The sequence below is a fragment of the Salvelinus fontinalis genome, chromosome 2, assembly GCF_029448725.1.
Source record: "Salvelinus fontinalis isolate EN_2023a chromosome 2, ASM2944872v1, whole genome shotgun sequence".
In the NCBI taxonomy this organism is placed as follows: Eukaryota; Metazoa; Chordata; class Actinopteri; order Salmoniformes; family Salmonidae; genus Salvelinus; species Salvelinus fontinalis.
In genome coordinates, this window is record NC_074666.1 from 89,603,773 (window position 1) to 89,620,671 (window position 16,899).

Consider the following 16,899-nt stretch of genomic DNA (forward strand, 5'->3'; position numbering starts at 1 on the left):
CCCGTGTATAGTCCTAGTACCCCCCGTGTATAGTCCTAGTACCCCCCGTGTATAGTCCTAGTACCCCCCGTGTATAGTCCTAGTACCCCCCGTGTATAGTCCTAGTGCCCCTGGTGTATGGTCCTAATACCCCCTGTGTATAGTCCTAGTACCCCCTGCATATAGTCCTAGTACCCCCCGTGTATAGTCCTAGTACCCCCCGTGTATAGTCCTAGTACCCCCCGTGTATAGTCCTAGTGCCCCTGGTGTATGGTCCTAATACCCCCTGTGTATAGTCCTAGTACTCCCTGCGTATAGTCCTAGTACCCCCCGTGTATAGTCCTAGTACCCCCCGTGTATAGTCCTAGTACTCTCTGTGTATAGTCCTAGTACCCCCCGTGTATAGTCCTAGTACTCTCTGTGTATAGTCCTAGTACCCCCTGTGTATAGTCCTAGTACCCCTGGTTGTGGAGACCTGTAGTAGAGAAGGTGCTGTGCTATAGGCTTTTTACACATCATGTCTGCAGACAAACATCAGGCTGTGACTTGGCTAAGTTGAGGGCATGAAAATGTGTATTGTCAGTCTTCCATCATGCTTCACAAATCCAGTCAAAGAGCTGGCTTCCCAGACACAGATGAATCCTGTAGTCTTGGAACAAAAATAATTTCTCCAGTAACCATGATTTTTAAACCAGGAATAGATGACTCCCCAAATGGAACCCTAATCCCTTTATAGTGCGCTACTTTTGATCAGGACTCTGGTCTAAAGTAGTGCACTATATAGAGAATAGGGTTCCGTTGTGGACACATACCAGGTTTAATTTGTGCCTGGGAAATGAACCCTATATCAGTTAACGTATGTATGTTCATCTGACATCAGACTAACTAGCTGTGCCAATGCCTTTAAGAACTGTGACCTCACTATGAATGACTTCACTATGAGAGATGAGCTTTAAGCACCCTATTCCCTACATAGTACACTCAAATGTAGTGCACTGCATAGGGAATACGGTGCAGTTTTGGATGCACACTAAGGCAGTCAAACCCAAGGGTTTTCTTTACCTTCCAGTTTGGGTCCAGAAATGTCCCGGTTCTGAAAGAACAGGACGTCAGTAAGTCACCAGCCTCCATCGCCGCTCGCTCGCTCACTCACTCACTCAGCCAACCAACTAATCACACTCTCTCTGGTTCTCTCGGCTGTCATTGGCTGTCTGGCTTCAGTAAGGTGCTGGATATCCCTGTTTTTGTTTTTTCCTTTTCCAACCTTCGACCTCTCTGATTGGCTTTCCTTCCTGAGGCGGGGTTTCTTCCAACCAATCCAGGAGGCCCTGGGTTGCAAAATAATGTTTTTCCATGGAGGTAAAAGTGTCAGAAGACTCCTAAGTCCTTCTAACCCTGCCTGTCTGTTCTGTACTCTGAGTACATGTTTAACACTTCACTCCAATAATAAGCACTACAGCATTGTTTGTTCTCGCCTGCATGCTGCCTCTAACATTCACTTTATAAATATTAACTACAGACACACATTCAGAAACAACAGTATTTAGTCAGTGGAGAATGGCTACTGTTATTGTACTTTCTGGTTTCTATAGGGGTCACTATAATCTACCAAACAGCAGACTGAAGATAAATACCTTAGGGTGGGTGATGAGTTGGGATTAGGGGTTTGACCCAAGTGTCTTCTATCCAGACTAAACATCTCTCTTCCTTGCTCCCTCTCTCCACAGTGACCGAGCCCTGGAGATTTACTTCAGACAACCCATCAATGATGACAGATCAGCCCCTATATTCTACTAGCAGGGGCCCTCACAGCACCCCTGTGGGTCCATGGCCTCTCAACCTCCCCTTAACACCTCTCTAGGCCCCTGGCCCCTCATCCTCCCCTTAACACCCCTGTGGGTCCCTGGCCTCTCACAGCACCTCTGTGGGTCCCTGGCCTCTCACCCTCCCCTCACAGCACCCCTGTGGGTCCCTGGCCTCTCACCCTCCCCTCACAGCACCCCTGTGGGTCCCTAGCCTCTTACCCTCCCCTCACAGCACCCCTGTAGGTCCCTGGCCTCTCACCCCTCACAGCATCCCTGTGGGTCCCTGGCCTCTCACAGCACCCCTGTAGGCCCCTGGCCTCTCACCCTCCCCTCACAGCACCCCTGTGGATCCCTGGCCTCTCACAGCACTCCTGTAGGCCCCTGGCCTCTCACCCTCCCCTCACAGCACCCCTGTAGGCCCCTGGGGCTCCCTGGCCTCCGATCCTCCTCTCACAACACCCTTGTAGGCCCCTGGGGGTCCCTGGCTGCTCATCCTTCCCATAACCACCCTGTAGGGCCCTGGGGGTCCTTGGCCCCACCACCTCCCCCTAACCAGCTTGTGTGTCCCTGGCCCCTCGCTCTCCCCTTAAGACCCCTGTAGGTCTCTGGCCTCTCTAGCTGTCACAATACTGATAATGATGAACATATATTTTTCATTTCTATTTTCCTGTAACTTTAAATAATGTACAGCAAACTGTCTAAGAGGTTGAAGGTAAATACTGAGAGGGAGGACAACGTGTGGTATCTATATTGGTTATATTACAGTAAATTGATAGTTACACTGGATGTAGATGTACAGTATAACATAAGTACATTTGTAAATACTTTTTCATTTAAAACTATTACTTGATATTTTAAACCAAGTATGCCTAACGCTCTTCCTGAAGATCTACCATCCTGTAGGTTTTCAATCCAACCGTAATCAAACACACCTGATTTCACTAGTTAAGGTCTGGGTGACCTGCTAATAATTAGAATCAGGTGAGTGAGTGAAAAAGTACAGGACGGTAGGTCTTCAGGAAGAGGGTTGGGCAGCCCTGCAGCAGGCCTACATGCTGGCCTAGAACTGCTGTCAACTAGGATGGGCGTTAGGAAGGCTCCACCACTACACTTACGCTGCCTTGCAAAAGTGTTCACACCCCTCGGGTTTCCTCACATTTTGTTGGTACAAAGTGGGATTAAAAATAAATAAATAAAACATTTTGTCAATCTACACAAAATACTCAAGTCAAAGTGTTTTATTGATTTAATATGAATAGAGATTACATAACAAAAATATAGTCGTTACATAAGTATTGAGCCCCCTAAGTCAATACATTTGACTTAGGGGGCGATTACAGCTGTGTCTTCCTGGGTAAGTCTTTTAAAGCTTTACACACCTGGATTGTACAATAATAGCCCATTTATTATTTTTAAAGTTCTTCAAGCTCTGTCAAGAAGTCTCGCTATTGATTTAAGCAGATTTATGTCAAACTGTAACTTGGCCACTCAGGAACCTTCACTGTCTTCTTGGTAAAATATTCCTGTGTAGATTTGGCCTTGTGTTGTAGGTTATTGTCCTGCTGAAAAGTGAATTCCTCTCCCAGTGACTGGTGTGAAGCAGACTGAAGCCTCAAGGATTTTTGCATTTGCTTAGCTTCATCCCGTTAAACTCCCCAGTATTTGCCGATGTCAAGCATACTCATACCGTGATGCAGCCACCACCATGCTTAAAAATAAGGAGGCAGTTAGTTACTCAGTGTTGTTGGATTTGCCCCAAATGTAAGGCTTTGCAGTGTTTTTTTTTAAGTATTAATTTTGTGCCTTGTTGCATACAACATGCACGTTTTGGAATATTTTTATTCTGTATATTTGTATTGTTCTTTTCAATCTGCCATTGTAAGTCATTATTGTGGAGTCTCTACAATGTTGTTGGGCCAACCTCAGTTTTCTCCCATCACAGCTTTTTTTAAATCACCATGGTGACATCCCTGAGGTGTTTCAATCCTGCTGCTCAGTTCAAAAGGAGGACTGCATCTTTTATGTGTCTGGGTGGTTAAATACACCATCCACATAATAATAATTTACTTCACCATGCTTAAATATATATTCAATGTCTGATTTGTTATTGTTACCCATCTACCAATCACTGGCCTTCTGTATAAGGCTTTAGAAAGGTCCCTGGTCTTTGTAATTTAATCTGTGCTTGAAATTCAATACTTGACTGAAGGCAGATGGTGTATGTGTGGGGGACGGAGGAAGGGTTAGTCACTAAAATATCATGTCAACCCCTATTACACACAGTGAGTCCATATAACTTCAAATGATATTAGTCACATGCGCCGAATACAACAGGTGTAGACCTTACAGTGAAATGCTTACTTACGAGCCCCTAACCGACAATGCAGGAAAAAAAATATGGATAAGAATAAGAGAGAAATGTAACAAGTAATTAAAGAGGAGCAGTAAAAAATAACATGTACAGTGGGGTGCCGGTACAGAGTCAATGTGCGGGGGCACCGGTTAGTTGAGGTAGTATGTACATGTAGGTAGAGTTAATTAAAGTGACTATGCATAGATGACAACATAGAGTGGCAGTGGTGTGGAGAGGGGGGGGGGGTGAAATGTGAATAGTCTGGGTAGCCATTTGACTAGATATTCAGGAGTCTTATGGCTTGGGGGTAGAAGCTGTTTAGAAGCCTCTTGGACCTAGACTTGGCGCTCCGGTACTGCTTGCCGTGTGGTAGCAGAGAGAACAGGCTATGACTAGGGTGGCTGGAGTATTTGACCATTTTCAGGGCCTTCCTCTGACACTGCCTGGTCCTGAGGTCCTGGATGGCAGGAAGCTTGGCCACAGCGATGTACGGGGCCATTCGCACTACCCTCTGTAGTGCCTTGCGGTCGGAGGCCGAGCAATTGCCATACCAGGCAGTGATGCAACCAGCTAGGATGCTCTCGATGGTACAGCTGTAGAACCTATTGAGGATCTGAGGACCCATGCCAAATATTTTCAGTCTCCTGAGGGGGAATAGGTTTTGTCGTGCATGCTTCACGACTGTCATGGTGTGTTTGGCCATGTTAGTTTGTTGGTGATGTGGACACCAAGGAACTTGAAGCGCTCAACCTGCTCCGCTACAGCCCCGTCAATGAGAATGGGGGCGTGCTCGGTCCTCTTTTTCCTGTAGTCCACAATCATCTCCATTGTCTTGATCACGTTGAGGGAGAGGTTGTTGTCCTGGCACCACACGGCCAGGTCTCTGACCTCCTCCCTATAGGCTCGTCTCATTGTCGGTGATCAGGCCGAGCACTGTTGTCATCGGAAAAATTAATGATGGTGTTGGAGTCGTGCCTGGCCGTGCAGTCATGAGTGAACAGGGAGTACAGGAGAGGACTGAGCACGCAACCCTGAGTGGCCCCTGTGTTGAGGATCAGCATGGCGGATTTGTTGTTACCTACCTTCACCACCTGGGGGCGGCCCGTCAGGAAGTCCAGGATGCAGTTGCAGAGGGAGGTGTTTAGTCCAAGGGTCCTTAGCTTAGTGATGAGCTTTGATGGCACTATGGTGTTGAACACTGAGCTGTAGTCAATTAATAGCATTCTCACATGGGTGTTCCTTCTGTCCAGGTGGGAAAAGGCAGTGTGGAGTGCAAAGGAGACTGCAGCATCTGTGGATTTTTTGGGGCGGTATGCAAATTGGAGTGAGTCTAGGGTTTCTGGGATGATGGTGTTGATGTGAGCCATGACCAGCCTTTCAAAGCACTTCATGGCTACAGACTCGAATGCTATGGGTCGGTAGTCATTTAGGCAGGTTACTTTCGTGTTCTTGGGCACAGGCACTATGATGGTCTGCTGAAAACATGTTGGTCTTACAGACACGGACAGGGAGGGGTTGATAATGTCAGTGAAGACACTTGCCAGTTGGTCAGCGCATGTTCGCAGTACACGTCCTGGTAATCCGTCTGGCCCTGCGGCCTTGTGAATGTTGACCTGTCTAAAGGTCTTACTCACATTGGCTGCGGAGAGCGTGATCACACAGTCTTCCGGTACAGCTGGTGCTCTCATGCATGTTTCAGTGTTATTTGCCTCGAAGCGAGCATAGAAGTAGTTTAGCTCATCCGGTAGGCTCGTGTCACTGGGCAGCTCTGGGCTGTGCTTCCATTTGTAGTCTGTAATGGTTTGCAGGCCCTGCCACATCCAACGAGCATCAGAGCCGGTGTAGTACAACTCGATCGTTGTCCTGTATTGACGTCTCGTCGGAGGGCATAGCAGGATTTCTTATAAGCTTCTGGGTTAGAGTCCCGCTTCTTGAAGGCGGCAGCTCTAGCCTTTAGCTCAGAGCGGATGCTGCCGGTAATCCATGGTTTCTGGTTGGGGTATGTACGTATGGTCACTGTGGGGATGACGTCATCGATGCACTTATTGATGAAGCCAATGACAGATGTGGTGTTCTCATCAATGCTATTGGAGGAATCCCGGAACATATTCCAGTCTGTGCTAGATAAACAGTCCTGTAGCTCAGCATCTGATACATCTGACCACTTTTTTATTGATCTAGTCACTGGTGCTTCCTGCTTTAATTTTTGCTTATAAGCAGGAATCAGGAGGATAGAATTATCCCCAGATCTGCCAAATAGAGGGCGAGGGAGGGCTTTATATGCATCTCTATGTGTGGAGTATAGGTGGTCCAGAGTTCTTTTCCCTCTGGTTGCACATTTAACATCTTGATAGAAATTAGATAAAACGGATTTAAGTTTCCATGCATTAAAGTCCCCGGCTACTAGGAGCGCCACCTCTGGGTGAGCGTTTTCTTGTTTGCTTATGGCGGAATATCGCTCATTCAATGCTATCGTGGTGGTATGTAAACAGCTACAAACAATATGGATGAAAACTCTCTCGGTAGGTAATGTGGTCTGCAGTTCATCATGAGTAACTACCTCAGACAAGCAATGGCTCGAAACTTCCTTAGATATCGTGGACCAGCTGTTGTTTACAAAAATACATAGACCGCCACTCCTTCTCTTACCGTGCCATGACTCCGTGAAGCATATGATGCTACAGTTTTTAATGTCCCGTTGGTAGTTTAATCTTCCCAATAACTCATCCATTTTATTGTCCAAAGATTGCATGTTTGCGAGCAGAATTGCGGGGAGTGGGGGTTTATTCGATCGCCGCCTACTCCTCAGAAGGCAGTCCGCCCTCCGGCCTCTATCTCCACCTCCTCTTCACGCAGATCACTGGGTTTCGGGCCTGTTCCCGAGGGAGCCGTATATCCTCCGCATCGGGCTCGTCAGAGTTGTGAAAGAAGAAAAAGGATTCTGCTAGTCCGTGGTGAGTAATCTCAGTCCTGATGTCTAGAAGTCATTTTCGGTCATAAGAGACGGTAACATTATGTACAAAAATAGTAAAACAATAAGTTACAAACAATGCAGATAAAACACAAAAACCCAATCGGTTCGGGGACGTAAAACGTCTGACTTCTGCTCCGGCGCCAACTTTTGTTATTTGTTAAGCCAAACTAATTTAGGCTTGCCTGAACAAAGGGGATATATTTTAGTTATCTATTTTTATCAATCTTCAAAAAATATATAAAAAAATCTTCCACTTTGACTTTGGTGTATTTTGAGTAGATCGTTGACCAAAAAAATACAATTAGATCAATTTTAATCCCACTTTGTAACACAATAAAATGTGAAGAAATCCAAGGGGTATGAATACTTTTGCAAGGCACTGTAGATAGTTAATGTCTTCTTGCAGTTAAAAAGGTGTCAAAGTTTGTTAGACCAATCCATTTGTTTTAATTTGTACAAATCATGTTTTTCCATAATAGACCTCAGTATTCTTTGATACAACACTGTACATTTGACATTGAACATCCTATAGATAGACTACTAACTTAAAGTATGAGCATAGTAGAGCATTGAAGGCTTGCAGAAACCCGGTGAGATACGCATATCACAAAAACTCTTCCTTGTTCAGTCCATACCGATCTTCTTTGCAGTGGAATGAGGTACCTTACAGCAATGTGTCCTCAAGCTAAGGCAGGGGTCGTTTAGCAGCTCATGGAAATGGATAGTGATGTACAATGAATGTGATCAAACATAACTGCAAACATTAGCTAATGCTTCTGTACAGGCCATAGACCATCATAAATAACACACCATATTGTCTAGTCGTGATACAGTATGCCCAGTAACATGGGAACTGTGCCTTCTGTCTGTCTGTCGTTTCCTATGCAACTTCAGGTTAAATCATCATCCTAAAACACGGCTATAAGCAAAGGGTACATGGAACACTTTTATCTGGATATTGTTTGTTATATTGTTCTTCAGAATGTCACAAATGTTATTTTCTTTGATTTAGATTTTTCTAAAATGTTTGATCAGCTAAATAATTCTACTGTAAAAACAAAATGTTTTTGTTGCTTGAATATGTTAAACTACTACTGTACTACTACATACTCTAATGGTAGAATACAAATAGAGAAATGCTATGAATTCCCTTCTACATGTTCTTCTTTTTAAAGTGAGTATTATAACTTTATAATAAGATGTTAGCTAGCTACAGCAGAAATAATAGCTGATATGATTTGACGTTCAGATTTAGTTTCCCACCTCAGAATAACAAATTGAATGTTATTGTCATAGTGTGATCATGCTGACTCAGTATTATACACTGTAGGCCTATCTGAAATCACACCCTCTTCCCTTTAGTGCACTACTATTGGTCAGAGCCAATCTGGGCACTATGTAGGTAATTGGATGCCATTTTGGACACTTATGGATTGTCTTCAATAGGGGTCAGAGAATGGACAGTGGTCCCGCTGGTTAGTGTGGAGGTATGAGAGAAACTGAAATGAGTGTATGAATCGGAGTCTCAATAGATACCACTGGTTGGATCCAACTTTAGACCACTGTTTGAGAACAGGTGAACCACTGGCTAGGCACACCAGAATGGTTTCAAATACATTTTATACGCTTTTATAATATTTTCTCACTCTGTTCCTGTATCTGTATTATCTGTATTATCTGTACAAAAATGACCTTTGTACACATTCATGACCTTGTATGAAATAAAACAATTGGACACAAGAAATGTTGAAATGTTGTGTACTAACTACTGCTATTCATGTCAGAAACAAAGGATGACGACCTGGGTTGTGTTCAGTAGAGCACACCGTGACCATATGAAGACCTGGGTTGTGTTCAGTAGAGCACACCGTGACCATATGACGACCTGGGTTGTGTTCAGTAGAGCACACCGTGACCATATGACGACCTGGGTTGTGTTCAGTAGAGCACACCGTGACCATATGACGACCTGGGTTGTGTTCAGTAGAGCACACCGGGACCATATGAAGAACTGGGTTGTGTTCAGTAGAGCACACCGTGACCATATGAAGAATTGGGTTGTGTTCAGTAGAGCACACCGTGACCATATGACGACCTGGGTTGTGTTCAGTAGAGCACACCGTGACCATATGAAGACCTGGGTTGTGTTCAGTAGAGCACACCGTGACCATATGACGACCTGGGTTGTGTTCAGTAGAGCACACCGTGACCATATGACGACCTGGGTTGTGTTCAGTAGAGCACACCGTGACCATATGACGACCTGGGTTGTGTTCAGTAGAGCACACCGTGACCATATGACGACCTGGGTTGTGTTCAGTAGAGCACACCGTGACCATATGAAGAACTGGGTTGTGTTCAGTAGAGCACACCGTGACCATATGAAGAATTGGGTTGTGTTCAGTAGAGCACACCGGGAAAGTAGCAAAAAAAAAGAATTTGCTGCAAACAGCAATGAAATTGGGTGCTGCCTGGCTTGTGAGCTGAAAGAGACTGTTGCATGGAAGCATTATACGTCCTCCCCCTTGTACATGTAACAAACAAAACACCGATGTGCAAGTTAAGTTGATAGAGCCAAGAGAAGTGGACTTATTTCAGGTTTAATTGAAGATAAAATACATTTCAGATATCATATTGCTTAGCTTTCCTAAAAACGTACACACACAAACCTGATGTACAGTTAAAGTCGGAAGTTTACATACACCTTAACCAAATACATTTGATTTTTCACAGTTCCTGACATTTAATACTAGTAAAATGTACTTGTCTTGGGTCAGTTAGGATCTCCACTTTATTTTAAGAATGTGAAATGTCAAAACAATAGTAGAGACAATTATTTGTTTCAGCTTTTATTTATTTCATCACATTCCCAGTCGATCACAAGTTTACATACACTCAATTAGTATTTGGTAGCATTGCCTTTAAATTGTTTAACTTGGGTCAAATGTTTCGGGTAGCCTTCCACAAGCTTCCCACAATAAGTTGGGTGAATTTTGGCCCATTCCTCCTGACAGAGTTGGTGTAACTGAGTCAGGTTTGTAAGCCTCCTTGCACGCACATGCTTTTTCAGTTTTGCCAACAAATGTTGTATAGGATTGAGGTCAAGGCTTTGTGATGGCTACTCCAATACATTGATTTTGTTGTCCTTAAGCCATTTTGCCACAACTTTAGAAGTATGCTTGGGGTCATTGTTCATTTGGAAGACCCATTTGTGACCAAGCTTTAACTTCCTGACTGATGTCTTGAGATGTTGCTTCAATATATCCAATTACATTTCCCTTCCTCATGATGCCATCTATTTTGTGAAGTGCACCGATCCCTCCTGCAGCAAAGCACCCCCACAGCATGATGCTGCCACCCCCGTGCTTCACGGTTGGGATGGTGTTCTTCGGCTTGCAAGCCTCCCCCTTTTTCCTCCAAACATAACAATGGTCATTATGGCCAAACAGTTCTATTTTTGTTTCATCAGACCGGAGGAAATTTTTCCAAAAAGTACAATCTTTGTCCCCATGTGCAGTTTCAAACCGTAGTCTAGCTTTTTTATGCCGGTTTTGGAGCAGTGGCTTCTTCCTTGCTGAGCGGCCTTTCAGGTTATGTCGATATAGTACTCGTTTTACTGAGGATATAGATACTTTTGTACCTGTTTCTTCCAGCATCTTCACAGGGTCCTTTGCTGTTGTCCCGGGATTGATTTGCACTTTTCGCACCAAAGTACGTTCATCTCTAGGAGATAGAACGCTTCTCCTTCCTGAGCGGTATGATGACTGTGTGGTCCCATGGTGTTTATACTTGCGTACTATTGTGTCTACAGATGAAAGTGGTACCTTCAGGCGTTTGGAAATTGCTCCCAAGGATGAACCAGCTGAACAAAATAAACAATGGTGGTAATAAACACTTGGGATATTTTGTCCTTCAGCAAAGTACCCTACTAGCCTAAAGCCCTCAGATTGATACAAGGCAATGTGTAACGAGTAGGCAAAGTCAGAAACATGGAGAAATGAGGCCAAGCCTACACCTTGCAGTAGCGGTGTGTGGGTAAAAACACCGGGAAGAAGGGAGCAAAGTGCCAAATTACAACCTGTGTTGTGATAATTGCGTTGTTTGCTCTATAACCTGTAAGTTAATTTGCCTTGACACAGACAAGACATGAAGACAGTGGCAGAATAAATTCAACCACACATTCTGTTCAATCATAAAACCGGAGAGCAACGTCTGTGAAGTAAACAAAACATTTTGCATGTAACAAACAGTTACATGACCTACAGCATGGTCAAGCCAGTAAATTTTTCAGACATTTTCAAACTACTAAATAACTATTGGTTTAGTTTTACCGCAAATCACACAGAAAACAGGGGCTGCCTCCACTATTCCAGCACTACCTCACGTGAACATTTCCATCCATTAACTTCTTTGATATAGGGGGCAGCATTTTCTCTTTTGGATGAATTGCGTGCCCATAGTGAACTGCCTCCTACTCTGTCCCAGATACTAATATATGCATATTATTATTACTATTGGATATAAAACACTCTGAAGTTTCTAAAACAGTTTGAATGATGTCTATGAGTATAACAGAACTCATATGGCAGGCAAAAACCTGAGAAAAAATCCAAACAGGAAGTGAGAAATCTGAAAATGGTCATCTTTCAACTCATCGCCTATTCAATTCCCTGTAAGATATGGATCTGTTTGCACTTCCTACGCCTTCCACTAGATGTCAACAGTCTGTAGAACGTGGAATGAAGCCTCTAGTGTGATGTGGGGCCGGATGGGAGGTGTTTCAGTCATTGGTCTGGCAGATTGCCAGTTCTTGCTCACGCACTTTCCTCATGATATCGCCATGCGTTCTATTACTTATAGAGACTGAAAAGAATGCTCCGGTTGGAAAGTTATTGGATAACAATCCTGAAGATTGATTCTCTACTCAGTTTGACCAGTTTATTCGACTTGTAATATAACTTTTTGAAGTTTTCGCCCGACGTTTGCCTGCATCTGCGCGAGCGTTTGGACATGTGTACTACACATGCTAGCAAAAGTAGCTAATTGGACATAAGTAATGGACATTATCAAACAAAACAACGATTTATTGTGGAACTAGGATTCATGGCACTGCATTCTGATGAAGATAATCGAAGGTAAGGGAATATTTATGATGTAATTTCTGTTGATTCCAACATGGCGGAGAAATGTTAGATCTGAGCGCCGTCTCAGATTATTGCATGGTGTGCTTTTTATGTAAAGTTTTTTTTAAATCTGACACAGCGGTTGCATTAAGAGCAAGTGTATCTTTAATTATATGTAAAACATGTATCTTTCATCAAAGTTTATGATGAGTATTTCTGTTATTTGACGTGGCTCTCTGTAATTACTCCGGATATTTTGGAGGCATTTCTGAACATGGCGCCAATGTAAACCGAGATTTGTGGATATAAATATGCACATTATCGAACAAAACATAAATTTATTGTGTAACATGATGTCCAATGAGTGTCATCTGATGAAGATCATCAAAGGTTAGTGATTAATTTTATCTCTTTCTGCTTTTTGTTAATACTATCTTTTGCTGGGAAAATGGCTGTGTTTTTCTGTGGCTATGTACTGAGCTAACATAATTGTTAGGTGTGCTTTCCCCGTGAATCCTTTTTGAAATCAGATGTTGGCTGGATTAACAACATGTGTAGCTTTAATTTGGTGTCTTTCATGTGTGATTTCATGAAATATTGATTTTTATAGTAATATATTTGAATTTGGAGCGCTACATTTTTTTCTGGATTTTGGCCAAGTGGGACGTTAGCACACAAGTCACACAGAAAACAGGGGCTGCTTCCACTATTCCAGCACTACCTCACGTGAACATTTCCATCCATTAAGAAACAATGATGTGCGCCGGAAGAAATGGCAGCAGTTTTACGGGTGTCCAACCAATTGTGCTATGTGTTTTTTTCACGTTATTTCTAACTTATTTTTGTACATAATGTTTCTGCTACCATATCTTATGGCAAAAAAGAGCTTCTGGATATCAGGACAGTGATCACTCACCTCGGATTAGACAAATATTTTTTCTTCAACAAGCAGGACGCACAGGACATTCTCCAAACACCCAACAAGGCCAACATCCCCGTTATTGGCAAGAGGAAGAGACGCAGGTACAGAGGACACAGAGCGGGGTGCCTCGAGAGGACCCGCAGAAGGCGAGTGGGAAAGCTGCCGTTACCGTCAATATTACTCACCAACATGCAATCATTGGACAATAAATTAGACGAGGTACGATCACGAATATCCTACCAACGGGACATCAAAAACTGTAATATCTTATGTTACACGGAATCGTGGCTGAATGACGACATGGATATTCAGCTAGCGGGATATACGCTGCACCGGCAAGATAGAACAGAACACTCCGTTAAGACGGGGTGGGGGGGGGGGGGGGGGGGGGTCTGTGCATATTTGTAAACAGCAGCTGGTGCACGAAATCTAAGGAAGTCTCTAGATTTTGCTTGCCTGAAGTAGAGTATCTTGTGATACATACATTGCAGACCACACTACTTGCCTAGAGAGTTTTCAGCTATACTTTTCGTGGCTGTTTATTTACACCACAGACAGATGCTGGCACTAAGACCACACTCAGTCAGCTGTATAAGGAAATAAGCAAACAGGAAACCACTCACCCAGAGGCGGCGCTCCTAGTGGCCAGAGACTTTAATGCAGGGAAACTTAAATCAGTTCTACCTCATTTCTATCAACATGTTAAATGTGCAACCAGAGGGGGGAAAAATTCTAGATCACCTGTACTCCACACACCGAGACGTGTACAAAGCTCTCCCTCGCCCTCCTTTTGGTAAATTCAACCACAACGCTATCCTCCTGATTCCTGCTTACAAGCCAAAATTGAAGCAGGAAGCACCAGTGACTCGGTCTATAAAAAAGTGGTCAGATGAAGCAGATGCTAAACTACAGGACTGTTTTGCTATCACAGACTGGAGCATGTTCCGGGATTCTTCCGATGGCATTGAGGAGTACACCACATCAGTCACTAGCTTCATTAATAAGTGCATCGAGGATGTCGTCCCCACAGTGACTGTATGTACATACCCCAACCAGAAGCCATGGATTACAGGCAACATTCCAACTGAGCTAAAGGGTAGAGCTGCCGCTTTCAAGGTGCGGGACTCTAACCCAGAAGCTTATAAGAAATCCTGCTATGCCCTGCGACAAACAGGCAAAGCGTCAATACAAGGCTATGATTGAATCGTACTACAGCGGCTCCGACGCTCGTCTTATGTGACAGGGCTTGCAAACTATTACAGACTACAAAAGGAAAGCACAGTCGTGAGCTGCCCAGTGACACGAGCCTACCAGATGAGCTAAATCGCTTCTATGCTCACTTCGAGGCAAGCAACACTGAAGCATGCATGAGAGCATCAGCTGTTACGGATGCTCTCCGTAGCCGACGTGACTAAGACCTTTAAACAGGTCAACATTCACACGGCTGCGGGGCCAGACGGATTACCAGGATGTGTGCTCCAGGCATGTGCTGACCAACTGGCAGGTGTCTTCACTGACATTTTCAACATGTCCCTGATTGAGTCTGTAATACCAACATGTTTCAAGCAGACCACCATAATCCCTGTGCCCAGGAACACGAAGGAAACCTGCTTAAATGACTAGACCTGTAGCACTCATGCCCGTAGCCATGAAGTGTTTTGAAAGGCTGGAAATGTCTCACATCAACACCATTATCCCAGAAACTCTAGACCCACTCCAATTTGCATACCGCCCAAACAGATCCACAGATGATGCAATCTCTATTGCACTCCACACTGCCCTTTCCCACCTGGACACCTGTGAGGATGCTATTCGTTGACCATAGTTTAGCGTTCAACACCATAGTACCCTCAAAGCTCATCACTAAGCTATGGATCCTGGGACTAAACACCTCCCTCTGCAACTGGATCCTGGACTTCCTGACGGGCCGTCCCCAGGTGGTGAGGGTAGGTAGCAACACATCTGCCACGCTGATCCTCAACACTGGAGCCCCCCAGGGATGCGTGCTCAGTCCCCTCCTGTACTCCCTGTACACCCACGACTGCATGGCCAGGCACGACTCCAACACCATTAAGTTTGCAGACGGCACAACAGCGGTAGGCCTGATAGCCGACAACGACGAGACAGCCTACAGGGAGGAGGTCAGAGACCTGGCCAGGTGGTGCAAAAATAACAACCTATCCCTCAACGTAACCAAGACTACTGAGCTGATTGTGGACTAGAGGAAAAGGAGGACCGAGCACGCCCCCATTCTCATCGACAGGGCTGCAGTGGAGCAGGTTGAGAGCTTCAAGTTCCTTGGTGTCCACATTACCAACAAACTAGAATGGTCCAAACACACCAAGACAGTCGTGGGTACGACAAAGCCTATTCCCCCTCAGGAAACTAAAAATATTTGGCATGGGTCCTGAGATCCTCAAAAAGTTATACATCTGCAACATCGAGAGCATCCTGACTGGTTGCTGCATTGCCTGGTAGGGCAATTGCTCGGCCTCCGACCGCAAGGCACTACAGAGAGTAGTGCGTACGGCCCAGTACATCACTGGAGCTAAGCTGCCTGCTATCCAGGACCTCTACATCAGACGGTGTCAGAGGAAGGCCCTTAAAATTGTCAAAGACCCCAGCCACCCCAGTCATAGACTATTCTCTCTACTACTGCATGGCAAGCGGTACCGGAGTGCCAAGTCTACGACAAAAACAGTTTTTACCCCCAAGCCATAAGACTACTGAACAGGTAATCAAATGGCTACCCGGACTATTTGCATTGTGTCCCCCCCCAACCCCTCTTTTTACGCTGCTGCTACTCTCTGTTTATCATATATGCATAGTCACTTTAACCATATCTACATGAACATAGTACCTCAATCAGCCCGACTAACCGGTGCCTGTATGTAGCCTCGCTACTGTATATAGCCTCGCTACTGTATAAAGCCTCGCTACTGTTATTTTTCAGTCTTTTAACTGTTATTTTTATTTCTTTACTGACCTATTGTTAACCTAATACCTTTTTTTTGCACTGTTGGTTTTTTTGCACTGTTGGTTAGAGCACAACAGCGGTAAGCCTGATAACCGACAACGACGAGACAGCCTACAGAGAGGAGGTCAGAGACCTGGCCTGGTGGTGCAAGAATAACAACCTATCCCTCAACGTAACCAAGACTAATGAGCTGATTGTGGACTAGAGGAAAAGGTAAGCATTTATTATTCGGCGCATGTGACAAATAAACTTTGATTTGATGTGCTACCTTTTTGTAGCATTCTGATATTGGTAATTTCTTTTCAGCCAAATCTGAGTTCTATCTAGGGTTGCCAACTTTCTCACTGCCAAATAAGGGACAAAGGGTGGCGTGCACGGTGCCACGGCGGTGTGGGTATGGTGTTGTGTTTATTAATATACAGTGTATATTCTTATTCAATTGGAAACGTAAAACATTTTTATATTCCATTTAGTTTATAGATTTACTAAAACTGTATCATTATGTGAATAAATCTCAAAATAAATGATCAAAGAAATCCCAATTTGGACCTTAACAGCAACAACAAAAAAATCATTTCAAATGCAAAAGAGGGGTCTATTTTTCCCATGAATATTTTTTGCTGTTCTTGACTGATTCAAGCAGTCCTTTATCCTTTTGCATAGCTAGAGAAAAGTCCTTACATGACAAGTCACAGTTCAGATATTTGAAGTTCATTTTTGATGCAATGCAAATCAATTTATAACATTTTTGACATGCGTTTTTCTG

General features: G+C 44.2%; 1 protein-coding gene across 3 annotated transcripts in view; it reads left to right on the top strand.

Moving 5' to 3' along the window:
• Positions 1 to 8,855, top strand: part of LOC129831194 (brain-specific angiogenesis inhibitor 1-associated protein 2-like) — a 184,097-nt gene extending 175,242 nt beyond the window's left edge. The window contains exons 15-16 of one of the 3 annotated variants that reach the window (XM_055894334.1): positions 1,049 to 1,091; positions 1,707 to 8,855. In XM_055894334.1, coding sequence (XP_055750309.1) covers positions 1,049 to 1,076 — 28 coding nt within the window. In that variant the 3' untranslated portion in view covers positions 1,077 to 1,091; positions 1,707 to 8,855. The other 2 variants (XM_055894317.1, XM_055894343.1) reach the window with 2 other exon arrangements.
• Positions 8,856 to 16,899: the final 8,044 nt, after the last annotated feature.